This window comes from Anomaloglossus baeobatrachus, chromosome 1 (assembly GCF_048569485.1).
Source record: "Anomaloglossus baeobatrachus isolate aAnoBae1 chromosome 1, aAnoBae1.hap1, whole genome shotgun sequence".
Taxonomy (NCBI): Eukaryota; Metazoa; Chordata; class Amphibia; order Anura; family Aromobatidae; genus Anomaloglossus; species Anomaloglossus baeobatrachus.
Window position 1 is genome coordinate 326,474,257 of NC_134353.1, and position 24,806 is coordinate 326,499,062.

The 24,806-nt window shown below is 39.8% G+C and overlaps 1 protein-coding gene across 7 annotated transcripts in view; it reads right to left on the reverse strand.

The window, feature by feature from the left end:
- ARHGAP24 (Rho GTPase activating protein 24) overlaps nucleotides 1-24,806 on the reverse strand; it is a 1,297,893-nt gene that overhangs the window by 19,542 nt on the left and 1,253,545 nt on the right. For all 7 annotated transcript variants that reach the window (XM_075351869.1, XM_075351876.1, XM_075351884.1 and 4 more), the window contains one exon: nucleotides 13,091-13,298. In XM_075351869.1, the coding sequence (XP_075207984.1) occupies nucleotides 13,091-13,298 (208 nt within the window). The remainder of the gene's footprint in view (nucleotides 1-13,090; nucleotides 13,299-24,806) is intronic.

Consider the following 24,806-nt stretch of genomic DNA (forward strand, 5'->3'; position numbering starts at 1 on the left):
ATATGGAGGCCATTATACCTTTTTGGAAGGCAATGTGGGGCTATTTTTTGAGTGGATTCTGTCACAGTTAAAGTGTACCTATGATACAAATTACCGACCTCTCTATTCTTTGAAGGTGGGAAAACTTGCAAAATCGGCATTTTATCAAATAACTATTTTCCTCACTGTATATGGATTGTGTGCCTGTATATAGAGTGCTATGTGATGGCTCATCCTGTATATAGGAAGCTATGTAGGGGGTCATACTGTATATAGGGGGCTACGTATGGACTCATACATTATATAGGGGGCTATGTGAGGGCCCATACTATACATGGGGAGCTATGTGGAGGCTCATACTGTATAAAGGGAGCTATGTGCGGGCTCATCCTGTATATAGGGAGGCTATGTCAGGGTTAATACTATATATAGGGAGCTATGTGGTGGCTGATACTTTATACGGGGAGCTGTCTGTGGTTGCATACTGTATATAGGAAGCCTATGTGGGGGCTCATGCTGTATATAGGGAGACTATGTGAGAGTTCATACTGTAAAAAGGGAGTCTATGCAAGGGCTCATACTATATATAGGGAGCTATGTGGGGGCTCATACTGTATATAGGGAACTTAGTGGGGGCTCACGCTGTATATAGGAGGCTATGTGGGGACTCATAATGTATATAGAGGGCTATGTGAGGGATCACTATGTATATAGAGGGCTATGTGAGGGCTCATACTGGATATAGGATGTTAAGTGAGGCCTCATACTGTATATAGGGAGCTATATGAGGGCTCATACTGTATGCATGGGGTATGCTTTTGCTAATAATTTATATTGGGGCTATGTGAGGACTCATACTGTATCTAGGGAGCTATGTGGAAGATCATGCTGCATTCAGAAGGCTATGTGAGGGGTAATACTATATATAGGGGCTATACAGGGGCTATACAGGGGCTCATGCTGAATATAGGGGAGCTGTGTGTGGGCTTATACTCTATATAGTGGGAACTGTGTGTGGACTCATACTCTATATAGGGGGCTATGTGTGGACTCATACAATATATAGGGGATGTCAGCATACTGAATTGTGCTCGATATTATGTAATACAATTAATTTAAAAATAATAATTAACATGTTATATTAAGATTGAACGGAATTAATTTCAGCTTATTGGTTGGACTGATCGGCAGTCGTTTAGTGCCCGGGTCAATAACTATAGGTAAAGTCAATGACAGATGAAGAGCAGCATGACAGAAGAACAAGACTACACAGGGTTTATTTGTGTCTGTAACCATGGAGACACATAGATCTGCTCGGGAACTGTGTTCACATAAGAGAGGATTATACTATAGATATTTAGGAATGCTTGCAAAGATGCTTTATTCTTACAGCACCAAAGCGATGAAAAAAACCTCTGAGCTTTCTATTTAGCTGGATTGTGTGTTTCACAGGATAATATACTGAGCTGAAATGTTAAAATATCTCAAAATGCTCCAGAGAATAGAGGAAAATAAAAACAAATGTATAATGTGTGTTTTTATTACTGTAGGGGGAGGTCTAAGTCTGGAGAATTGCACTGCACTCCCACATTTAATTTGTGAAATTCCTTAGTAAGACACCAATTAGCCTGATTTACAGATAGGAAGATTGTGCTGAGCTGGAAGCAGCGGAAATGTGCAGAATTCGAGGTATTTGCTAAACTGTGGGCACAAATACGAGAAACTGTCTGAAAGTGCAGCATTTATGCCCTTATGCACATTTTAAAGATATATTAATTATACTAAGTTTAGTGGATACAAAAGTCTACAGACCCCTCTGAAAATGCCAGGTTTTTGAGATGTACAAAAAAGTTATATAAAAAAGGAACATTTCAGAACTTTTTCCACTTTTAACCCCTTCTCAACATCTGCCATACATGTGTGGTACAAGTCGGGAGCGGGTGTATGGAGCGGCCTCACAGGGTGAGCAGACCCCATACCAGCAGATGAAGGCTGTGTGTCACAGCCAGGATCTACCTTTAACAGCTACTGGTGGACCTTTTAAGCCTGTTTCACACGTCAGTAAAAACACTGACGTTTTTCACTGACGTTTTTCACTGACGTGTTAAAAATGCAAATGTTCCTTGTGTGCCGTGATTCACGGCACACATGGGTTGTCCATGTCCAATACGTGATATGTTAACCATCATCCGTGATTGCATATGGAGATATACTTACCTGTCCCCGCTCCTGCTGTCCGTGGTGCTGAACTCTCTTTCTCTGCTGTGTTTCCGCCCTCGCTGCAGCTACTTCCGGGTCGGCTGTGGCTGCATACATGAATATGCATGATAATAAGCAGCCGCCTCTGAAGCAGCAGCATGCAGAGGCAGAACACAGCATCGCTGGAGAAGGTGAGTTAAAAATGTTTTTTTATTTTCAATGTGTGTGTGTGGATTTCTGCTACGTTTCATGGACCACACCATAGTGTAGTCCGTGGGATATCAGTGATGCTAGAAAAAAACGGACATGTCTCCCTGCGGCAATCACGAACACATGTGTACGCCGCACGGAGACACGGTCAGTGAAAAATCACTAATGTGTGTGTGCAGACCCATTTATTATAATGGGTCTGCGTATGTCCGTGATTCTTGTACGTATGAAAACTAGCACATACGTACCAGAATCACTGACGTGTGAAACAGGCCTTAGACACGCTGGCAATGAATGAGGCATTAACGACAGCATAGGCTCGCGCTATTTTATGTGTTCATTGGCAGCCCTATGACGTGATCACAGGGCCCCCAATGGGCTGCTATGACAGCTGTGGGTCTGTTGAAGACCTCTGTATCTAAATCCCAGAGCTACATTTTAACTCAGCCTATGGCTTGGCTTCAAAGGAGACTGTGATTTTTACCATATAACTCAATACTAAAGTGTTGCTGTATATGATACAAGTGATCAAATCACAGGTTCAAATCCCCTAAGGTGTCTAACATAACAAATATACTTAAAAGTAAAAAAAGATTTAAACCCCCATCCCCCAAAACATACAAATTTGAATCACTCCATTCTACCCCCACTAAAAATAAAGATATTAAAATAATAATAATAATAATACATCTATAAAAGTCAGATCTATTAAATTATAAAATTAATGAACACAATTGGTAAACACTGTAAGCAGAAATAAAATCCAAACTGCCAAAATTGTTTTATGTTTTTAGTAGCTGCAACACTGCATAAATAAGTATTAATCATGTCACCAATTTTCACTTATTTCTCACCTGTCTAATCCACGCTAAGCCAAACCATAGATGTCCATAAATTAAGTTATGTGTAATGATGAGAAATGACAGTGGGGAAAAAAGTATTGAACACGCTTACTGAAATGTATTTAATACTTTGTACAAAAGCCCTTATTGATGATGATGACAACTTCAAGACATCTCCTGTATGGAAAAATTGGTCACTCAGACCCATTGCTTTTGACCCATTGCTTTTAACCCATTGCTTTTGACCCATTCTTCCACACAAACAATCTTCAAATCCTGAAGGTTTTGTAGGCTCCTTCTACGAACTTTGAGCTTTAGTTCCTTCCATAAATTTATGATTGGATTAACCCCTTTACCCCCGGGCGATTTTCCGTTTTGTTTTTTTCCCTCTCTTTCTTCTGAGAGCCGTAACGTTTTTATTTTTTCTGTCAGTCTTGCCATATAAGGGCTTGTTTTTTTGCAGGAAGAGCTATACTTTTAAATGAAACCATAAGTTTTACTATGTAGTGTACTGGAAAACGGTAAAAAAAATGCGGAAAAACTGCAAAAAAAAGTGCAATTGCACAATAGTTTTTGGAATATTTTATTCACCGTGTTCATATGGTAAAACTGATGTGTCAGTGTGATGTCTCAGGTAAGTATGAATTCGTATAACTGAATAGGATAACTGAAGTGAGCACTGATATATATATTATGAGTGCAAGCCAAAAAATATATACTATATAAGGAAAAGGCTGCACATCAAACTTAGATAATAGTATAATGCCTCAAGCATATGGAAAAATATTGGAAAATACAATGAAAAATACAATGAAAAATGCTACTTGCTAACTTGGTGAAAAAAAGGACATATATATATATATATATATATATATATATATATATATATATGTGAGAATCGGGTTTTAGCCGCGCTAAGAAACAGTGGTTTCTTAGCGCGGCTAAAACCCGATTCTCACATATATATATATATATATATATATATATATATATATATGTCCTTTTTTTCACTAAGTCTTCACGGGGCTGCTGCTGGAACCACGCGGACACTCATATGCTTTACAAGGGGTTGTGACTGGCACAACCGCTCCAGGTGAGTGTATCTTTCTACATCCTTACACGGTTAATACCGGGTAAAACCCTATTTGCGCCTTTTCTCCCCCCTTTCAGCACTTGCTAACTTGAACATGTGAATAATGAATTGCATACCTGCCATGAATATTAGGAAAAAGGAGATATTTAGCAATCGCATTGATCAATGTAACTGAGCCCCAAAACCTCGTCAAGGTATATCTCTATATTGGGGTCCCTAGCTCTGTGGCCCTGTGTGTCATCTCATTGCAATTAAAAACTGCTGTGGGTGGAGAGGGGTAACCAAGGACTTTCTTATATAGGAGATGGAAAAAACATGGCCGAAAGGGGCGAAGCTGTGTTCACATTCAGAAAAAAAAAAACAAAAAAAAACTATTACATATAACTGAATAGGATAACTGAAGTGAGCACTGATATATATATTATGAGTGCAAGCCAAAAAATACATGCTATATAAGGATAAGGCTGCACATCAAACTTAGATAAGTATGCAGTATGAATTCGTAGACACAAAACATGTATACTTTTACTTTTATCTAGGAGGTTAAAAAAATTCACAAGTTTGTCAAAAAGAAGTGGCGCCATGTTTTGCGCCATTTTTGGGGGATCTATGGCTTATTTTTTGTGTCTAGCTGACGTTTTTAATGGTACCATTTTTGCGCAGATGCTACGTTCTGATCTCCTGTTAATGCATTTTGCGCAAAATTTGTGGCAACCAAAAAACATAATTTTGACATTTGGAATTTGTTACTATTCCATTTACCAATCAGATTAATTGATTTTAGATTTTGATAGATTGGGCGTTTCTGAACGCGGCGATACCAAATATGTGTATATTTTTTACTTTTTTAACCCTTTAATTTTCAATGGGCCGAATGGGGGGTGATTTTAATTTTTAGGTTTTTAAATTTTTTAAAACTTTTTTTTAACTTTTTTTTTAATTTTACTAGTACCCCGAGGGGGCTATAAGGATCAGCTGTCTGATCGCTCTTCCATTTCTCCAGATCACTGCTACACAGCTGAGATCTGGAGAAAAGCTGCTTTACTCTCACACACGGCAGTCTGCCAGCAGCGAGAGAAAGTGACTCATGATAGCTACAGGAGTCATCACATGACCCTGTGCTACCTTGGCAACCACAGGAAGTTTACCGTGATCACATCATGTGACTTCCGATGGTGCTGGGTAAGTTAATGCTTACAACAGTGTGCTGTTACATCTCGCTGTCAGATTTTGACAGCGAGATGTAATGGGTTAATAGGCGCGGGTGGATCGCGATTCCACTTGCGACTGGCAGGCACATATAAGTCAGATGATTAGCTGTGCCATTCTAGTAGCTTTATTTTCTTTTTCTGAAACCAATTGAGAGTTTCCTTGGCTGTGTGTCTGGGATGATTGTCTTGCTGAAATGTCCACCTTTGTTTCACCTTCATCTTCATCATACTGTTAGAAGGCAGCAGATTTTTATCAAGAATGTATCGGCACATTTGTCCATTCATCCTTTCTTCAATTATATGAGGTTTTCCCGTGTTGTATGCTGAAAAACAGCTCTTATGTTTCAAACTTCAAACTTCACTTTTGGTATGGTGTTTTTGGGGTGATGTGCAGTGCCTTTTGGCCTCTAAACATGGTGTGTATTTTGGCATCCAAAGTGTTTAATTTTGGTCTTATCTGACCACACTATATTATCCAAAGTATATCTAAATGTTGTTGAGCAAACTTGAAACGCACTTGAACATGCTTTTTGATCAGCAATGAAGTCTTACGTGGTGAGTGTGCATACAGGAGCATGCATACAGGCCATGGAGGGGGAGCGTGAATACAGGCCATGGAGGGGGAGCGTGAATACAGGCCATGGAGGGGGAGCGTGAATACAGGCCATGGAGGTTGAGTGCATTACTTATTGTTTTCTTTGAAACAATTGTAACTTTTCATTCCAGATATTTTGTAGCTCTCCACAGGTGGTTCTTCTGGTAATTCTTTTCACTTCTCTGTCTGAAATTTTGCAGGTAGCACCTGGTCTAGGCCAATTTATGATGAAATTATGTTGTTTCCAATTCCAAATTATGGCCCCAGCAGTGCTCATTGGAACCTCCAGTGGTTTAGAAATTCTTCTATAACCAATACCATAAGTATGTTTTGCAATAACAAGGTTGCGAAGGTGTTGAGACAGCTCACTGGTTTTATCCATCATGAGATGTTTCTTGTGTGGCACCTTGGTAATGAGACACCTTTTTACCGGCCATCAGTTGACCCAGCTGATATTATTTTTCACTAAATGGCAAGATTGCTTTCTAATTACTGATAGATTTCAGCTGGTGTCAATGACTTTCCATGGCTTTTTGCTCTCTCTTTCTTAATGTGTTCAACGCTTTTTCCATGTATCGATTCTCATTATTACACATAACTTATTTTATTGATACATATAGTTTTATTTATTTGCCTGTATGGATTAGATGAGTGGTAACCGACATCTGGTGAGAAACTCAAGTCAATAGCACTTTTAGAAATATATTTACTTAGAAAATTGGTGACATGTTCAATACTTTTTTCACCTGCTGTTACTGATTAGTTTTCCACTATATCTTTATATACTTTGTTTTTCTTATAAAATTTCCTGCATATAGTTAATTCAAAATATTTTGGGCATACATAAGATACTCCACATTTATATAGGTTCTTTCCACCTTGCTAAGTCCGTAACGGTACATAGAATCTATATAACATGATACTGATGCCAGGGCTCTCCATTGGGAATGTTCAGGGACAGTACATATTTTATCATCAATAATTTTGTTAGTTATTAGACTAACAATAACAAACATCCAGAATGCGTATTTTACAGCATGTATTCGCTACAGTAGTTTTCCAGTTATATTTTCCTTCTCTGTGAATAACAGCTACATCTGCTTTTTTATTAGTCCTGACCCCCACAATTATTTCTGATGCTTGGAAGGAATTTGTCCTTGGTGTGATGTGTACATATTATATTATCCACTTCTGCATTTGGAATGAGGAGACACCTGCACGGTGCACTGCACTGTATGAAATTGTGCTGTATAGTATGTGTATTTTCACCTATACCATGATGATCAATCACCCTGATTTCTTTATACTGTCATAATAACTGCAGCTGCATACAATCCTACAGGAGACAGTCTCAGCAGCTGCATAAATTACGATTAGCTTACATCGCTTTGAATTCCTTTACTAAACATCATGAATTGTGCTGCTATACTACAGAGAGATGGCATTAGATGTTTCCGGAAGAAAACAGGAATGGCATTGTGTAAATGTCTTGAGATGTGCAAAGGAATGCCTGTTTATGTGATTGAATAAAGTGGATATCGCACGGTCATACATCTGCATTGTAGAAAAGCTGATTTTGTTTTCTGGCTGTGAAAAAAAACAAGAATTATACGCGTAGGAATAGATCTGGAGTAAAGATGCTCCAGATCTCCAAATAATCCTTCAGTCTCATTTACATATCAAATCTTATGTTCACCTCTTAGTAATGGAGGAACGGACTGGCCATGTAAAGGTATTGCTGGACTTGTCTCTGAAATAGCTACAGGGTCATATAAATAGTTTGGGGTTGTCCTTTTCACAGATTCCCTTTTGGGTATGAGCACATATTGAGACTTTGGTTGCAGAAATCTCTGCACCATTATACATCTCTTGGAAAGAAAACTGCAGCGGCAAAACGTACCATTATTTTCTGCGTTTTCACTGTGTTCCCTACAGAGCCTGTTTTCCCAGATCACCAACACATATTGTTAGAGTTTCCCCACTGAGCAAGAATTCTCAAAACAGCTTGTACAGAGCCTGTTTTCCTTGTTGACAAACACAGCCAAGATAGGCAGAGTTCCCTCACAGAGCAACAAGTTTAACAAAAGTCCCCTGCAAAGCCTGGTTTCCCAGTCACCCTACAGAGCCTAAATTTCAGCTCCAGTAGCTACAGCTGCTGCAGATAAAAAGCTTGTTGTTGGCTTTGTGATCGAGCTGACGGTCTGCCTCAAGGCTTGGAATAGTTTCCCCAAAGAGCAACAATTTTAAAACTGCCCCTACAGAGCTCGTCCACAGCTCCTGCATGGTGTGTAATTTTCCCCCCAAACAGATGAGTCTCTGAACAGTCTGATGTTGTTACCCCCTGACTGTGCTAAAGTTGGTCATGCAGGTTTTACGCTGTCCAGATGAAGAGGAGATGGAGGAAGCAGAGTAGTAGGAAGAGGCAACACGGACAGAGGAACATTCAGGAATCCTTGGTGCTAATAGCACATGCACCAAAACGCTTTCTATCTCAGGCATGGCCAACACTACATGAACAACCTACAGAGTTGAATCACATACTCAAGATTTGCAGAGCTCCACCACAGAGCAACAACCTTAACAAAAGGCCCTTACATAGCTTGTTTTAAGAGTATACCCACACAGCAAAGATTGTTAGAGTTACCTCACAGAGCCAAAAATCTCAAAAAGGCCCCTAGAGAGCTTATTTTTCCAGTTCACCCATACAATCAAGATTGTTAGAGTTCCTCCCCAGAGCAATAATTCTAAAAAAAATCCCCTACAAAGCCTGTTTTTCATTTCATCAACAAAGTCAAGATTGTTAGAGTTCCACGATAGACCAACAATTTTCAAAAAGGCCCCTTCAGAGCCGTATTAGAGCAGTATTGCACTAGGCCAGATTAGATCAGTATTGCACTAGACAGAATTAGAGCAGTAGCGCACTAGGCTATATTCAAGCTGTTTGTACCAGGCAGTATTAGAGCTGATTAAAGCAGTCAGTATTACAGTAGTATTACAGTACAGTATTACAGTAGTATTGCACAAGGCGGTATTAGAGCAGTACTGCACCAGGCTATATTTGAGGTGTTTGCACCAGGTGGTAATAGAGCTAATTAAAGCAGCTGGTACTAGGACACGCTTTACGGCACCAGGATCAGAACGCAAAATGGGGGCAAAACCCATGATTCGGGCCTTTATACAGACTGGGTCAAGTGGTGCGCTAGCCAATCACAGCCATGCCAATACTTGGCATGGCTGTGAAGGCTTTGGAAGTGCCCACAGCTTTAAAATTTGTTAATTGGCTCCACAGCCTTTCAAGAAGCTTTATTCATTTGGCAAACCTGAATTGTAATATGGACATCTGACTGGAAGTCCATGTTCGCGTCCGAGGCCCAGACAGCTGGTGTTTGGTACGAACTCCGAACTTTACAGTTCGGGTTCGCTCATCCCTACTCTTGTAATGTCCATTTTTTCCCATATTTTGTGAATTGAGTTGGACAACCACTCCTCACTGCACGGAAATAAATTCACCCTGTTTTTACTTGAGTTTAAAGTAATTGGCCATGTCAACAATATCTGGTATCACACTGTATGTTTTTTCAAGGCTGGTTACAAACAAAATGTGGTAGTCACAGTAGAAAGATTTAATGGATTTCTTTTAGCAAAAAAAAGACAGTTTCTGTTTTGTTTGTGAATAACAAGCCAATATCATGACAACAGCAGAAGTCAAAATCTGCCTTTTAATGGCTCCACATTATGGAGTGGAGGACCATCTGTCTGTGTCAACATTTTAATTTCGACACTAATTAAAATGTGTTATGGGAGCAGCTTCCTAATTTCTCCTTCATTGTCTGGCATGTCTTTATTACTGTTGACGGGTGCAGGGGCACGTACATAATAAGAGTAAGAGGCTTACACAGTAATAGAGAATAATGTCACAAATGTTACTTTTTCATAAATCAGAATTCTCTGTGGATCTGTGCAAAATGTAATACACATGCATTGCAATAAAAGAGGGGTAAATCACTGATTCCTGGGGGTCTGATCAGTGGAACCCTCAGCAATCCCAAGAACATTCTTGACTTTTATTCCATTCACCGTCTATGGGGCTACCTGAATAATCAGAGTACAGTGCTGTTGACTCACAGGCAATGAGTAGAGAAAAGGTTGAGCATTTACATCTCTGTTCCATTAAAAACAGGGCACTGCAGAGCCCATTTCTCAGGCATACCCAACATCACTTTTCTTGAATACATGTGCAATTGAAAGTGTATAAGTGAGAATATATTGTCCCAGAGGTTCTCAGTAGTTGTTCCTCTGGTGACAAGCTTAACTCTATGGGATGAATTGTCTAAACTTAACAACCCATTTCTAACATTTGTACAGTTTTAACTAAAGCAAACAGTCAAAGAGATTGCATGCCACATTGCAATTCTTAAGACACATCTGTTTTACTAAATAATTGTACTTCCCCTGGAAAAGCAATTATGGAGCATTTCTCTTTAATGTTTGCGCTGTGACATCTTTCTGTTATTCCGATATATTCAAATCTAGTGTCGCCAATGAGGTGTGTCCCTACACAGAGTGACACTGTCCAATCAATGCTGACCGTGAAACGACACACCTTTTAGACAAGAATAATGGTAAAACCCAATTGTAAATTTATTTATAAATTTCTAGGAGGCCTACCATAGGAATGGTACAGTGCAAAGATACAAGGAAAGGTGCTACAGATTTTTTTTTCTACTAAAATAGTTGCGTAAAGCCTGCTTTACACGTTACGATTAATCAATCGTAATCGTCCCCATCGTATGTGCGGCCCGTTCAATTTGTTGAACGTGTCGCACAAACGATTATTTGCGGTCACACGCACTTACCCTTCCATACGACCTCGATGTGGGCGGCGAACGTCCACTTCCTGGAGTGGGAGGGACGTTCGGCGTCACATCGACGTCACGTGGCAGCCGGCCAATAGAAGCGGAGGGGCGGAGATGAGCGGGACGTAAACATCCCGCCCACCTCCTCCCTTCCGCATTGCCGGCGGGAGCCGCAGGAAGCAGGTAAGATCTGTTCATTGTTCCCGGGGTGTCACACACTGCGATGTGTGCTGCCTCGGGAACATTGAACAACCTCACGTTCAATTTTTAGCAATTGAACGACGTGCATGCAATGAACGTTTTAACGTTCAATCGCAATCGCACGTAGCTGTCACACGCTACAATATAACTTACGATGCCGGATGTGCGTCACTTACGACGTGACCCCGCCGACACATCGTAAGATTTATTGTAGCGTGTAAAGCCCGCTTAAGACTTGTCAGGACTTGTCAGCTCTGACAAGTCCTTCTTTACTGGAGAAACCACTGAGACACAACTCTCATGTATCTTTCTGGATGATGGCAGAGTAGGGAAGGCTTAAGAGTGGAGGATGAAACAAATAAAGCTTTGTTGACTTTAGTATAGTAGATTTTTTTATATTGGATCCAAATGAACCTTAAAGGGGTCACCAGGATTTTGCAATGTAAGCTGAGGACAGCATGCTGCAAGGGTTTAAAAAGAAAATACAACTGTGCTTCTCTTATCTGTGTGCCAGCTATTGTTTATCTAAACTAAAGGGTTTATTGCTCAGTGATTAACAATGATGTAACTTCTGTGCAGAGCAGACTGGCATGTCACCTGCTGTGATTGACATCTCTCAGTCAATGCAAAATCTCTAATTGAGAACCTGCTGTGCGCGGGGACAGTTCTCAGCTTTGCTAAACTGAATTCTTAGATAAAGTCAGAATGGCTGAACATAGTGATCTAAGTTAAACATGGTTAGTTTCAGAATCTCTTTGCCTACAATGTACTGCTCTCAGATGAAGTAGCAAAAACTTTCTGACAGATTCCCTTTAATGGACTTCACCATCTTACAATATATTATAGTTTTTTGATATTTCTAGTGAGTCTTTTTCTGACTGAGCACTCTGCCCTAAGACCTGGCTGTGTTCATAACCATTATAGCAGGAGCCTAGCTGCCCATACATGGAGGTTTGTAGTCCAAATAGTGGCATTTTGCAGAGATACGGATGCTTTTAACCTACATAGTGGCATTTAAGTTAGGTTCCCGGATTACAGAGATATACCTTGCCATTGGTTTCCGGGCTTACATGCATTGGCCAATACATAAACTAAATATCTCTCTTTTGCAGCAATGCAGTGCCATATTTTCCCTTGTACATTTTTGGCTTTTTCAGTGTGCGACTGTATGCATTTATAGTTACTATGTTTTTTCAGTTAGCACCTGTTCACATTTGTTGGATGTGCGGGTCAGTTTTTTGATATTTCTAGTGCATCCTACAATATAGTCCATCAAGGTTTCAATAATTTTTTGTCTGGTAAAAATAGCGCTACTGATTATGCTATGCAATTCAATTCAATTCAATTCATTAGTGTTAGTGTGAACAAAGCCTTAGAAGCAGCTATGGGGTTTTCAATGTAGGACCTGTGTAAATCAGCTGATTATGAGAATAAGGCCACGGTCACACGAGCATAGTTCATCTCATGCAAGAGAATCGGATCGATTAGGTAAATGACACTTGGATCAAACGCTGATCAGAGCTTATCCGATTTTCAGCTTAGCGTTATCTGATTCCCTCAGATCAGGAGTCATGGAGAACAAAATTTCTCCATATTTTCCATTCTGTGAGTCCACGTAAATCGGACTGCACTCAGATGTCATCTGAATGCAGTCTTATGATTTCCCCACACCCATAGACTTGAATGGGTGCACAGCAAATCGCAGCATGCTGCCATTTTATTCACAGACCAAATCAGTCAGTGAGAAAAATTGAGCATCAGTACTGCTCCATTGAATAACACTGGGGCGAGTTTGATAAACTAACAAAAAGCACTTGTCCGATCTATACGCTTGTGTGAACGAGCACTGAAAGGCAATTCTGTCATGCATTTAATGTGTATGAACACACTGAACTATAGAATACCTGTCAAATGATGGCTTCTCCCCACAATCAAAGGCGTCTTGTAATTCCTTCACCAGGTTAGCCTGTCCAGGTAGTCTAAATAATCCTTCCTCTGTCAGCCCTCGCTGCCGGATGAAGTCCACACACTGTTCCACCAACATGGGGGCCAGGCGGACGCCATATCGCTTCTCAAACCGCACAGTGTCTTCCAGCTTCTGACCAAAGATGCCTGGATTTATTGAAATTAAAAAAAATAGGAATGTAAGTTTTGTGTAAAATGCAAAGAAAAGTTCTTTAAAACAGCCTTTTAATAATTACATGATTAATGATTGCATGGATCCAAATCTCAGTGTAAAACTAGGGGGGGGGGAATCTATAATTTATATCTAATGTATTGAATAGGCACACAATACACTGGCAAGAAGAAACTAAATCCTTCCAACAGAAAATTCTCAGAAGGATTTATTGCATTAATAATGTATACGAACGCAAGGTTATCTAAAAAGTGATGACTCCAGTACATTATACATACTGTTTACTTGAAGGGTGCATTCACTGATTGCATTGGAATAAATGTTGATTTCCCAGGAATCTGCTCATACCTGCCATGAAATGACAAATGACTTTCAGAATACCCTTCTGTAGACGAGACGGGTGATCTGACTCTCACTTACTGTCTTAGCTAACTAATGATGTTCATGAGAGCTCCTTACTGGACATTTCATCCTGATGTTAAAGGTTATTTGATGAACTCAGTTTCTGTAAATAGCATGGTCACTTTTTGATGTCTGTCTGTGTCTGTGTAAAGTTCCCAGAGACCCTGGAAGCCATAAATCACATACCAAAGAGAGTAAAACAAAACTGTGGAAAACAAAGGCGCAAATAGGGTCTTACCAGGTATACAGATGTGACGTGAATGCGGATGAAACACTCACCTTGTCAGGTTGTGCAAGTCACAACGCGTATGTAAGTAATGTGGCCGGCAGCAGTCCCGTAGCGCTGAACTGGTTTGCAGAGTAGAAAGAAGAACGGGTTTGCATACCACGCCAAAACCACAGGTCCACACGAGGATATTAAAGGATCCCTTTATTCACATGGGTCTACGCGTTTCAAGGACATTATCGTCCCCTTCATCAGGACAAATACAGGGAATAAAAGCCTTTTATTCCCTGTATTTGTCCTGATGAAGAGGACGATAATGTCCCTGAAATGCGTAGACCCATGTGAATAAAGGGATCCTTTAATATCCTCGTGTGGACCTGAGGTTTTGGCGCGGTATTCAAACCCGTTCTTCTTTCTACTCTGCAAACCCTAAATCACGTACCGACATGTGTGTTTTCTAGTTTTTGGATTTTAGTACTGCAGTCAAGTCAACATTCAACTTCCTCTCTGCTAAACCCTGGTTTTATGTTTTACTAGAAACATGGAACTAGACCTTAAAGGGATTGTCCCCTGAACAAAATTGATTTTAACCCCTTCACCCCCAAGCCGATTTTCACCTTCCTAACCAGGCCATTTTTTTTCAATTCTGACCAGTGTCACTTTATGAGGTTATAACTCTGGAACGCTTCAATAGATCCCGGTGATTCTGAGACTGTATTTTTCATGACATATTGTACTTCATGATAGTGGTAACTTTAGTACGATATTTTTGTGTTTATTTGTTGAAATATGACAAATGTAGCAAACATTTTGAAAACTTTGCAATTTTCAAACTTGGAATTTTTATGTCCTTAAACCAGAGAGTTATGTCACAAAATATAGTTGCTAAATAACATTTCCCACATGTCTACTTTACATTAGCGCAAGTTTTGAAACATTTTTTTGGGTCAGGAAATTAGAAGGGTTCAAGTTCATCAGCAATTTCTCATTTTCCAACAAAATATACAAAATCATTTTTTTTAGGGACCACATCACATTTGAAGTGACTTTGAGGGGCCTAGGTGACTGAAAGTACCCAAAAGTGACAACACTCTGAAAACTGCACCCCTCAAGCTGCTCAAATGTCATGCTAGGTACGGGGAAGTACCAAGCGAATGGCAAAGGGGAAGGGAAACCCTGTGTCTAGAGAAAGGGGGGAGTTGGTGACCCCTGACCAAAACCTGGGGCCCCTCACCACCCTAGATAGGTTCCACAACTATGCGCCGAGCCGGATACCTGACCCTAGGGTATCCCTAGTGCTGGACCCTAACAAGGGAACGGGTGGGCTAAAATGCATGAACTACTTATCCACAGTTGACTCAGGTAGAAGTTCAGCAAAGTTTCAGCAACGATACCGAAGATGAGTACAATCCTACTGCTTGGAAGCATAACTTGAATGAACTGAATAATATCACCAGCTTAAGTCCAGGGAAGATGGTAGTATTTAAGCCCTATCGAAATACTGATTATCAGCAGCTGGACAGAAGGAGTGCTCCGCTGGGTCCTAAAAGGGAAGAGGTGAAAACCCAGTAGAGGAGATACCTAGTACAATAAATGCTAACAGCAGGAACATTAGAAAGTCAGGGAGCATTTTGCATAGCCAAATGCTGTGACCTTATATTGCCAGAAACCACGTGACTGTCTGTCACCCATGACACACCTATGATATCAAAACCACATTGAAAAAGTTTACTAACCCCTTAGGTGCTTCACAGGAACTGACTGACAGACACTCAGAATTAGAACTAGCTGGAAGTCTGTACAGGGTGGTGACAGCCGCTGCTCTCCATACAAAGAGCGGTGACTGAACCTGCACAATTCCCGTGACTACTGAAACCCAAGTGCTGCTAGGAGAAATAAAATTCATGTAATCCCGGCAATAGAGTACAATATGCATGGGCCAAACAGGTTTCAAAAGCTATAAACCTGCAGATTAACCCCATATCTGCAGGTTAATAGTGTTTTTTCACGAGACAGGTTTGCTTTAAATAAGAATAAAGATCATTAAGTATAAAAAATTCCTTTACATGTAACAGTGCAATCAGCGGCTCATTGTTAATGTTTCTGACTTTTACGCTATAGGTCTTGAATCAGTTTGAATCTTGGGTAAGAGCAGCTATAAGAAAGTCAATTAAATTTAAAAGCATATTGTGAGCATACTAAGACGTGTAAACCTACATGAGGAAATTAATTCAAAGGGTGGCCGACTCAGCTTATTTGAAGTCAATTGGGGGAACTCAATAATAAGTCGGGGAGCTCTTCCCACAATGTTCCCAGTCTGAGAAAGGATAGGCCGTGCCAAAGCATTTGGCGCAACCACTTTTACAGTGAGGAAGCTTAGAGCCTCTAATAGTAATGGACGCTCCAGGTGAGTAATTGTTTACTTTTCACTGTAATATTTTGCCATGTGTATGAAAGTAATAAAGACACTTCTTTATTCTGTTAAAATCAAAGTCCTTTGTCTGCGAACGATCTTTCTCAGAATTTGGCAATCCCAAGTTGACCCCTGAGTGGTCCTATATAATAATTTTCTATATCAACCATTACTCCAAATTTTTCTCCAAAAAAGACGAACAAATTAGTGAACTATTCAGAGTTCAAATAACATGTACACCTCTCCAAAAAAAAAATGTTCAACCTTACACGTATCTCTATTGAACCTTATCTGCCATTTTCCTGCAGTTTATCCAGGTTACCCTGTCGGTATAATAAATTCTGAAAAAAAGATAATGTGTAGTGAAATTTTACTACCACATTATTTATGAATAGGTTAATCTTCACAATTAGAGTTGGTGTGAATCAATTTGCAGTAAAGGGGCCAACATCCTGGACAGTAATCTGTGGCTATCAGATGGAAGCTCTGAGCATCGCCTCCTACCTCCTGGCAACCGCGACTCCTCTTTGGAATAACATGCTTGGCGCAAAGTAACATTCACGTTAAGCTCAGGGCTCCCGCCTAGTGGTCACGGAGTACTGACATGGACCGCGTCCTGCAAATTAATTTGTACCAATTGTGGTCCCAATGAAAAAAAATGTTTTTTTTATGACCAGACTTTGAATATGGTTTTATCTAATTTAAACCAATGGGCCATGACTTGTGATATTAGGTGAGGAAATGCTTTAGGAAACATTTATCTACTGGCAGGTTCCTGTCTAGCTTCCTGTTTACTAGTTTATGAAAGGCACGTAATGCCAAAAAAGCAACTAAAATTATTTCATGAGGCTCCTGGCCAGAATAATTATTCTTTGTAGATACTATGAAAAATACACCTTTTTGGAAAAGAACTTACTGGTAACATATCTTAACCCACTTGTACCCTTCTTCAAGGGTTGTAAAATAAGCACACATTGAAGGCCTTTTTTTGGCAAGTATGTCTGCCTGTCTCACGTCTGAATTTGAAAAGCCATTCAGGCAAGTCAACGAAGATCAAGATCTCTAGAGGTTCAAGCTGTGACATATATCCATGCTCACATCAGTTATTTCTACAAGCTGGGAAGCTGTTCTTTAAAACATGGACATCATGCCACAATTCTGCTGCTGTTTAACCAGGGCTCTCAGCATACATAAGTAGCAAAAGTGCTTACAGCTGAACAGAAAATAATAATATGCATCCCATGACCAAGTGCCGGGCAAAGGACAGATTAAGTATTAACAGGAACACTCTTAATAGCTCAGACATCGTAAACATGCCAAGAACTCTACAATCATGTGCTCTCCCTTCTGTCATTACTAATATATTTTTAGGGACTGTACAAATTTTATTTCAGGGACTGTAACCAATTTATCTGAATGATTTCTAAATATTTTTTTTTTTGTATCTGAAAATATATGTAAAAAGTATCTTTGAGAAACAACACGGTTCTTCTGTGCAGTTTACTTTTGTGGTGTCCCCTGAAAGTAATTTCACATTTTATTTTCAGCAATGTCCTGAAATCACTTTAGTCGTCTAAAAATTAATCTGTTAATCCCAGTTTCTAAATTCTGCACATTCCATGAGCGGCTGGGGGAGGGAGAGCGTCTATGAGAACCTGCCTTTGATTGGTGACTCAACTAGTTTGCAAAGTATTTTGTGACTGGTTTGTACAAACTAGAATATAGTTTCGTAGTTTTTAAGGTTGAAGGTAGACTTAAGTCCATCGAGTTCAACCCATGCTGATCCAAAAAAGGCAAAAACCCCATAGTGCAGACACTAACGGGGGCTTTACACGCAGCGATATCGCTAGCGAGCGTACCCGCCCCCGTCATTTGTGCATCACGGGCAAATCGCTGCCCGTGGTGCACAATATTGTTAGAAGCCATCACACGGACTTACCTGCCTAGCGACGTCGCTGTGGCCGGCGAACCGCCTCCTTTCTAAGGGGGTGGTACGTGCGGCGTCACTAAGCGGCCGCCCAATAGAAGCGGAGGAACGGAGATGAGCCCGCCGTAACATCCCGCCCACCTCTTTCCTTCCTCATTGCCGGCGGCAGCAGGTAAGCTGTAGTTCGTCGTTCCCGAGGTGTCACACGTAGCGATGTGTTCTGCCTCGAGAACGACGAACAACTTGCGTCTTCAACAATCAACGATTTTTTGAAAATGAACGACGTGTCAACGCTGGACGATTTGGTGAGTATTTTCCATCGTTAACTGTCGCTCGTTGGTGTCACGCAACGACATCGCTAACGATGCCGGATGTGCGTCACAGAATCCGTGACCCCGGCGATATATCGTTAGATACGTCGTTGCGTGTAACGTTGATTTAAGTTCCATATTGGGGGAACAATTCCTTCCCGACGCCATCATGCCATCGATACAAACCATCAAAGTAGTCTGGAGCCTATACTAAGTGAACCTTTTTTGTTTCTTCACTGTTTCAGCAAAGTTAATCTATTATATCATGAAAAATTAGAAGTTTGTAGGAGCTGGACGCTTATATTATAAATCTAGACCATAAACCACGTTTCTTTGAATTGTCTGCATTTGCCAAGCTAAGATTCTTTGTGATGAATTCATATTTTGCACAGTAATGTCACGGTTATAACCAGAGACACCTGATGCAGTATATTTCCAGTACTGATAGACATAAGTAGTTGGTGGTTAGATGGTGGGTTAAGGTTTTGTTAGCTTTTGTCTGGCACATACCTGGGATCAATATATTTCTGGTGCGATACACTGACGCACTCTCTATTGTCAGCTAAGAATGCCACTGGCTGTCCCTTATTCACAGCTGAATGGAGTATACACAAGTGCTTGCTCTTAGGCTCTGAGGGAGCTTGGCTTCTCTCCCCATCCTTTCAAAAGCAGCTTTATATTTGCACACAATAATTGCTGGATGTTTTCTTTTCACCTGTTACAAAAGGTCATGGCTCAGCAAGCCCACTCTGCTTTGATGCAAGCTTTGACTTAGCCATTCCTTGAATTGGAATTTAGATAACATGACAAAAAAATAAAAGTGCCGCCTAAGGTAAACTATGTATGATATAATCTACAGGGATGCTAAGAAAATTTCAGTTCTGCACTTATTTACTAATTTGCACAATTATATTATAACTCTGCAGACCCTTAAACTTTTGCCAAAGACAGCAATGGATCCTGGGAAAAGCAAAACATAAAACATATAACCAAAACACCCTTAAGTGGTCATACAACCAGTTTAAGTATATTCAGTATTATATAAATATATATGGTCTAGTTGCTAGAAAACTCCTAAAAAGCTGAACATACATCTTCTGTGGAAGGAGAAACACAGGAGTTTTTTTCTATAGACATGTAGAAACTGAGACGCAGATTCATTAAGACTAGCGTTGTACACCCCACTCTTAATAATAATGATGCACCAAATTCATTAAAAGGCTCATGCTCAAACTTTTTAGCCTTTTAAAGCATTGTGCACTTACAATTGCTCCTACTGACCTTCTACCCAGTTAATTCTTCTCTTTTACATTAGGCCTATGATATCATGTGATTAAAAACAGGCTAGCTGAATCCTTCTAAACTCTATGTATAAAAAAGAAGTCACTTTTCCTTGCATGAGTCATCCCTGTCTACAACGTTAACCCAACAGCTCTACTCCTCACCAATGCCAGGGACATTGCAGTGACTCATGAGTGGAAAGAGTTTTTTTTCTACAAAAAGCTTAGAAGGATTCAGTTAGTCTGTTTTTAATCACATGATGTCATAGACCTAATGGAAAAGAGAATAATTGACTAGGTAGAAGGGCAATATGAGTAATTGTAAGTACACAATGCTATATAATATGATGCCTCAAATATATAACAAGGATAAATTATTTGATGGGAGTGCTTCATTAATGAATTTGGCACATCTTCACAGTGCAATGTGCCTTCAGAAATACTACTCTAGTCTAAAGGCCCTGTCACACACACAGATAAATCTGCGTCAGATCTGTGGTTGCAGTGAAATTGTGGACAATCAGTGTCAGGTTTGTGGCAGTGTACAAATGGAACAATATGTCCATGATTTCACTGCAACCACAGATCTGCCAAAGATTTATCTCTGTGTGTGACGGGGCCTTTAGACTAATGTGTTATAATTTTTAATGAATTCAGCGGGCGGGCAACACCACACCTTGTACTGCTTATTCTCCACACAGTTTGGTGGAGTTGTCCGGGACTGGTGTGAAAATGCCAACTTAGAATTGTGAAAAAAAAATTGACTTTTTAAGTGTTTTATGCTAGAAAACTAAAGTAAATATTTTGATGGCCCCTCATTGTTCAATCTCATGATGTTTCCATCACTTGTAACAATGCAGTCTAGGGATATTCAATAACATTGGTCATCTGCATGTGCCAGTAACACAGATGCTACACATGAAATATTTTGCAAATCCATCCAATACCAATAAATAATATTTTTTTCTGTCAGATGTAGCAAGTGCCAACATTATTGATGCTAAGTGCTATGGCAATACCAAAGCATATTTGTATAGCAGAACATGAGGTATGGAGATAGCATAGAGTGCTTGTTTGCTACATTGATAAGTCTTTATGTATTTCAACTGTTTAACTTGCAAAAGGGAAACCAAGCATTGTCCAGCCATCTATGATCTGACGTTTCAGAAAGACCACATTCATTGCAAAATTCTCACAAGGGAGGCCAGAAAATATGGTATTTGCAATACTTATCGGGAAATGAGTGTAAGGAAGGGGGAGAAGGAAAAGAACAATGGGAAAAAAGAGAAGTGTGTGAAATATAAGAGTATGTCTACATTTATTTATCTACATTCAAATAAAGGCATGGGGCATATGTTCTGCTTTTAAGAGAAAACATGAATTATATTCTGAAGTCTAAGATGAAACATGACCCCATGAGGTCAAGTCATATGGTATAGAAGGGAATCCATGTGCTTTCATTTCTAGATTCCCAGAAAACTTATGAATTTTATTAATAAATGTAACCAAGCTTTGTAAGATTGATGGTGGCCCAGTAGCTACAAGTTAAAGCATACAGTACATGTCATATGAGGCCACATCTCAGAATAATCTGTTGTGTATGTACTCGAGGAATAACATTTTTTCTGCTTACTTTATGACTTTATTTTTTACATTTTCCTCTAGGCAAGCTTTATTTCTGAATGTCTTTTGCCTCTGGGATAATGGGTCGAGAATAGTTATGATGTCTGCCATACAAAGCACACAGACATGAGGGACCACTAGCACACTCTCAGCACTATGGATATGATACAACTAGAAATAGGCCCGAAGCTATCGCATCGGGAGTGCGGTGAAATGAAATCACCGCTCTTCCCACGCATGCGCAGTACCAGCCGCGAGGCGCGGCTGCTACTGCATGTGTGTGGGAAGAGCGGTGACGTCAACGCTACTTGCGCAAGTGCAGTTCGTGCCCTGAAGCTGCAGTGACGTGTATGTCACTTGCACAGGCGCAGTTCGAACTGCGCCTGCGCAACTGACAGTACCGCGGTGCATGCTGGAATAGGGTTACAGAAACTGGTGAGTATGTAGATAGTACTGAGCATTGTACCTGTGAAGCCAGCTCTGGGGTGAGATTTTATATTTATTAGAAAGCAGCAGCATGGGTCCGCAGCAGCATGGGTCCGTGGGTCTGTGGCCTCTCTCACTTTATTAGAAAGCAGAAGCATGGGTCCGCAGCAGCATGGGTCTGTGGGTTTGTGGCCTCTCTCACTTGGCTCGAGCCTCATCATCCATCTCCCTTTTCTATAGACTTTATAGCCAGCACAACAGATTTTACCAGTTTATTGGAGTGACTTATGAATTCAGAAATTGGGTGAAAAAACTGGGAAGGATCGCATTTCTCTGGTAAGATATATCACAACGTTCTTTATTTTCTTATTCTTATATTATTAAATTATGTAAAGTTTATTAAAATGATGATTTAAACGCGAAGAACACAGTATATGATCTAAAATAAGACTGAAATTATTACAATCATATAGTTAAGTGTATAGGAAGTGGTCTCACTATTGGCGGCAATATTCTCATCAAATTTTTGGAGGTCTACTAGCAGATATTCATAAGGTTAATCATAGGAACATAGATAATATCTCAAAAGGTGGTATATACGGTAGCTAAAAGAATACAGATAAACATGCTGCCACATACGGCTTGAAATCGCTTTGTTACGAGTGAACCCTCTTTTACAGGCTAGGTAGTTGTACCTATAGTCTAGTTGACACACTAGCTGGAGATTACTGTAGATAGACTGTAAATGGAAATGTTATGGAAATGTTATAGTATGAACTTTCCATGGTATTTTAATATTTTGAATGGAATTCTGGAACTATGTTACTGTGTACAGTAAAAAGCGGCACCTGTGAAATGTCAGACAAGCCTGAAACAAGTCTTAAAGAGTGCTCAGAAAACACTGACAGCTTGACTTATTGTTTAAGTTCACTACTTCCAAATAACCAGCTGATTTCTTTGTGAATGTCCCAACCCATCAAATCGAGCAACAAAGAGAGTGGTGAAAGCAAATCCAACTAATTCTTCCTACACACACACACACACACACATACGCACGTGCACATACACACATATATGCACACATACATACAAACACATACAAACAGAAACACAGAATTACACACATATGCACGCACACACACATATACACACACATACTGTACATACAAACAGAAACACACAAATACGCACATATATATATGCACACAGAAAAGCTTGCAAAGGATCCAGCGGAAGCCCAGAAGTATCCTTAAAGAATAACTTTTATTCCATAATTCAATAAAGTTACAAAAAGATAAAGTATGTGGGTAAACAAACGCAGCATAATCGCATAAGGACATTGCAAACGTTTGTCACATCATTATGCAGTTATGCTGCGTTTGTTTACCCACATATTTTATCTTTTTGTACCTTTATTGGACTATGGAATAAAAGGTATTTTAAAGGATACTTCTCGACTTCTGCTAGATCCTTCGCAAGCTTTTCTGAATTCTACACGGCTGCTCCGGCCGGATCCGCGCATTGTCTTTGCCAGAACGACTGTGGAGCAATATGTGAATTTGGGATAAGCTGAGCACATTGTTGTTATATTTTGGATATATGCACACACATACAAACACACACAGATACACACACACAAGCAAACATATGCAAACACATACCCACAAGTAACAGGTGCACATATACAAACATACACTAACACACATACATGTACATACACATAAAAACGCATGCACATTCACAACACAAACACACGCATGATTGCACATACATACTGACGCAAGCATACACAGACATACACACAAACACATCCACAATGACAACACATACAAACACAAGCACATACATGCACACAAACACATGTGCACACCAAATGCATGTACATACATACAAATACAACACATACACACATCACATGCACTCACATACATATAAACACAAGCACACACACACAGATATACACACAAACACATGCACAATCACAACACATACACACACATGAATACACATACATAGTAACACAAGCTCACACCACATGCACACACATACATACAAACACGAGCACACACATACAGCCAAACACATATACACCACATGCATGCACATACATATAAATACAAGTACACACATGCCCAATCACAACACATATACACACATAAATAGACATACATACTAATACAAGCTCACAACACATGCACATACATACAAACATGAGCACACACATACACAGACATACACACAATCACATGCACAATCACAACAAATACACACACATGAATAGACATACTGACACAAGCTCACACATGCACACACATACAAACACATGAACACTCCACATGCACATACATACATGCATAACATATACACACATGAATGCACATACATGTAAACAAAAGCACACACAAACATATGCACACTCACAACACATACACACATATGCACACACATAGACATGTACACACCACATGCATGCACATACATACATACAAACACACGTATAACATATACACATATGTCTACACACACACAACAGATGCACACACTAGCACACACATACAATACATGCACACAAGTACTAACATAAGCAAGCACATGCAATATTTAGAATAAACTTTGTCAAAGTTAATATAAAAACAGAATTTAATTCTACCTAGATTGTAAATTAGTTTTGTGTATAAATTGCAGCAAAGCTGAGTGTCATTTAGCACAGCTCATGATATCCCACTGTTTGATCTGGTTTACATGAGATGGCATTTAACCCTACTTCAATATCTTATTCCAAAACATAAAATGACAATTATGATTCTACTCCCTGATTATTTCTGTTATGCATTCTAATAGATTAATAGGACTAGAGGTTAATAAGACCTCCTCT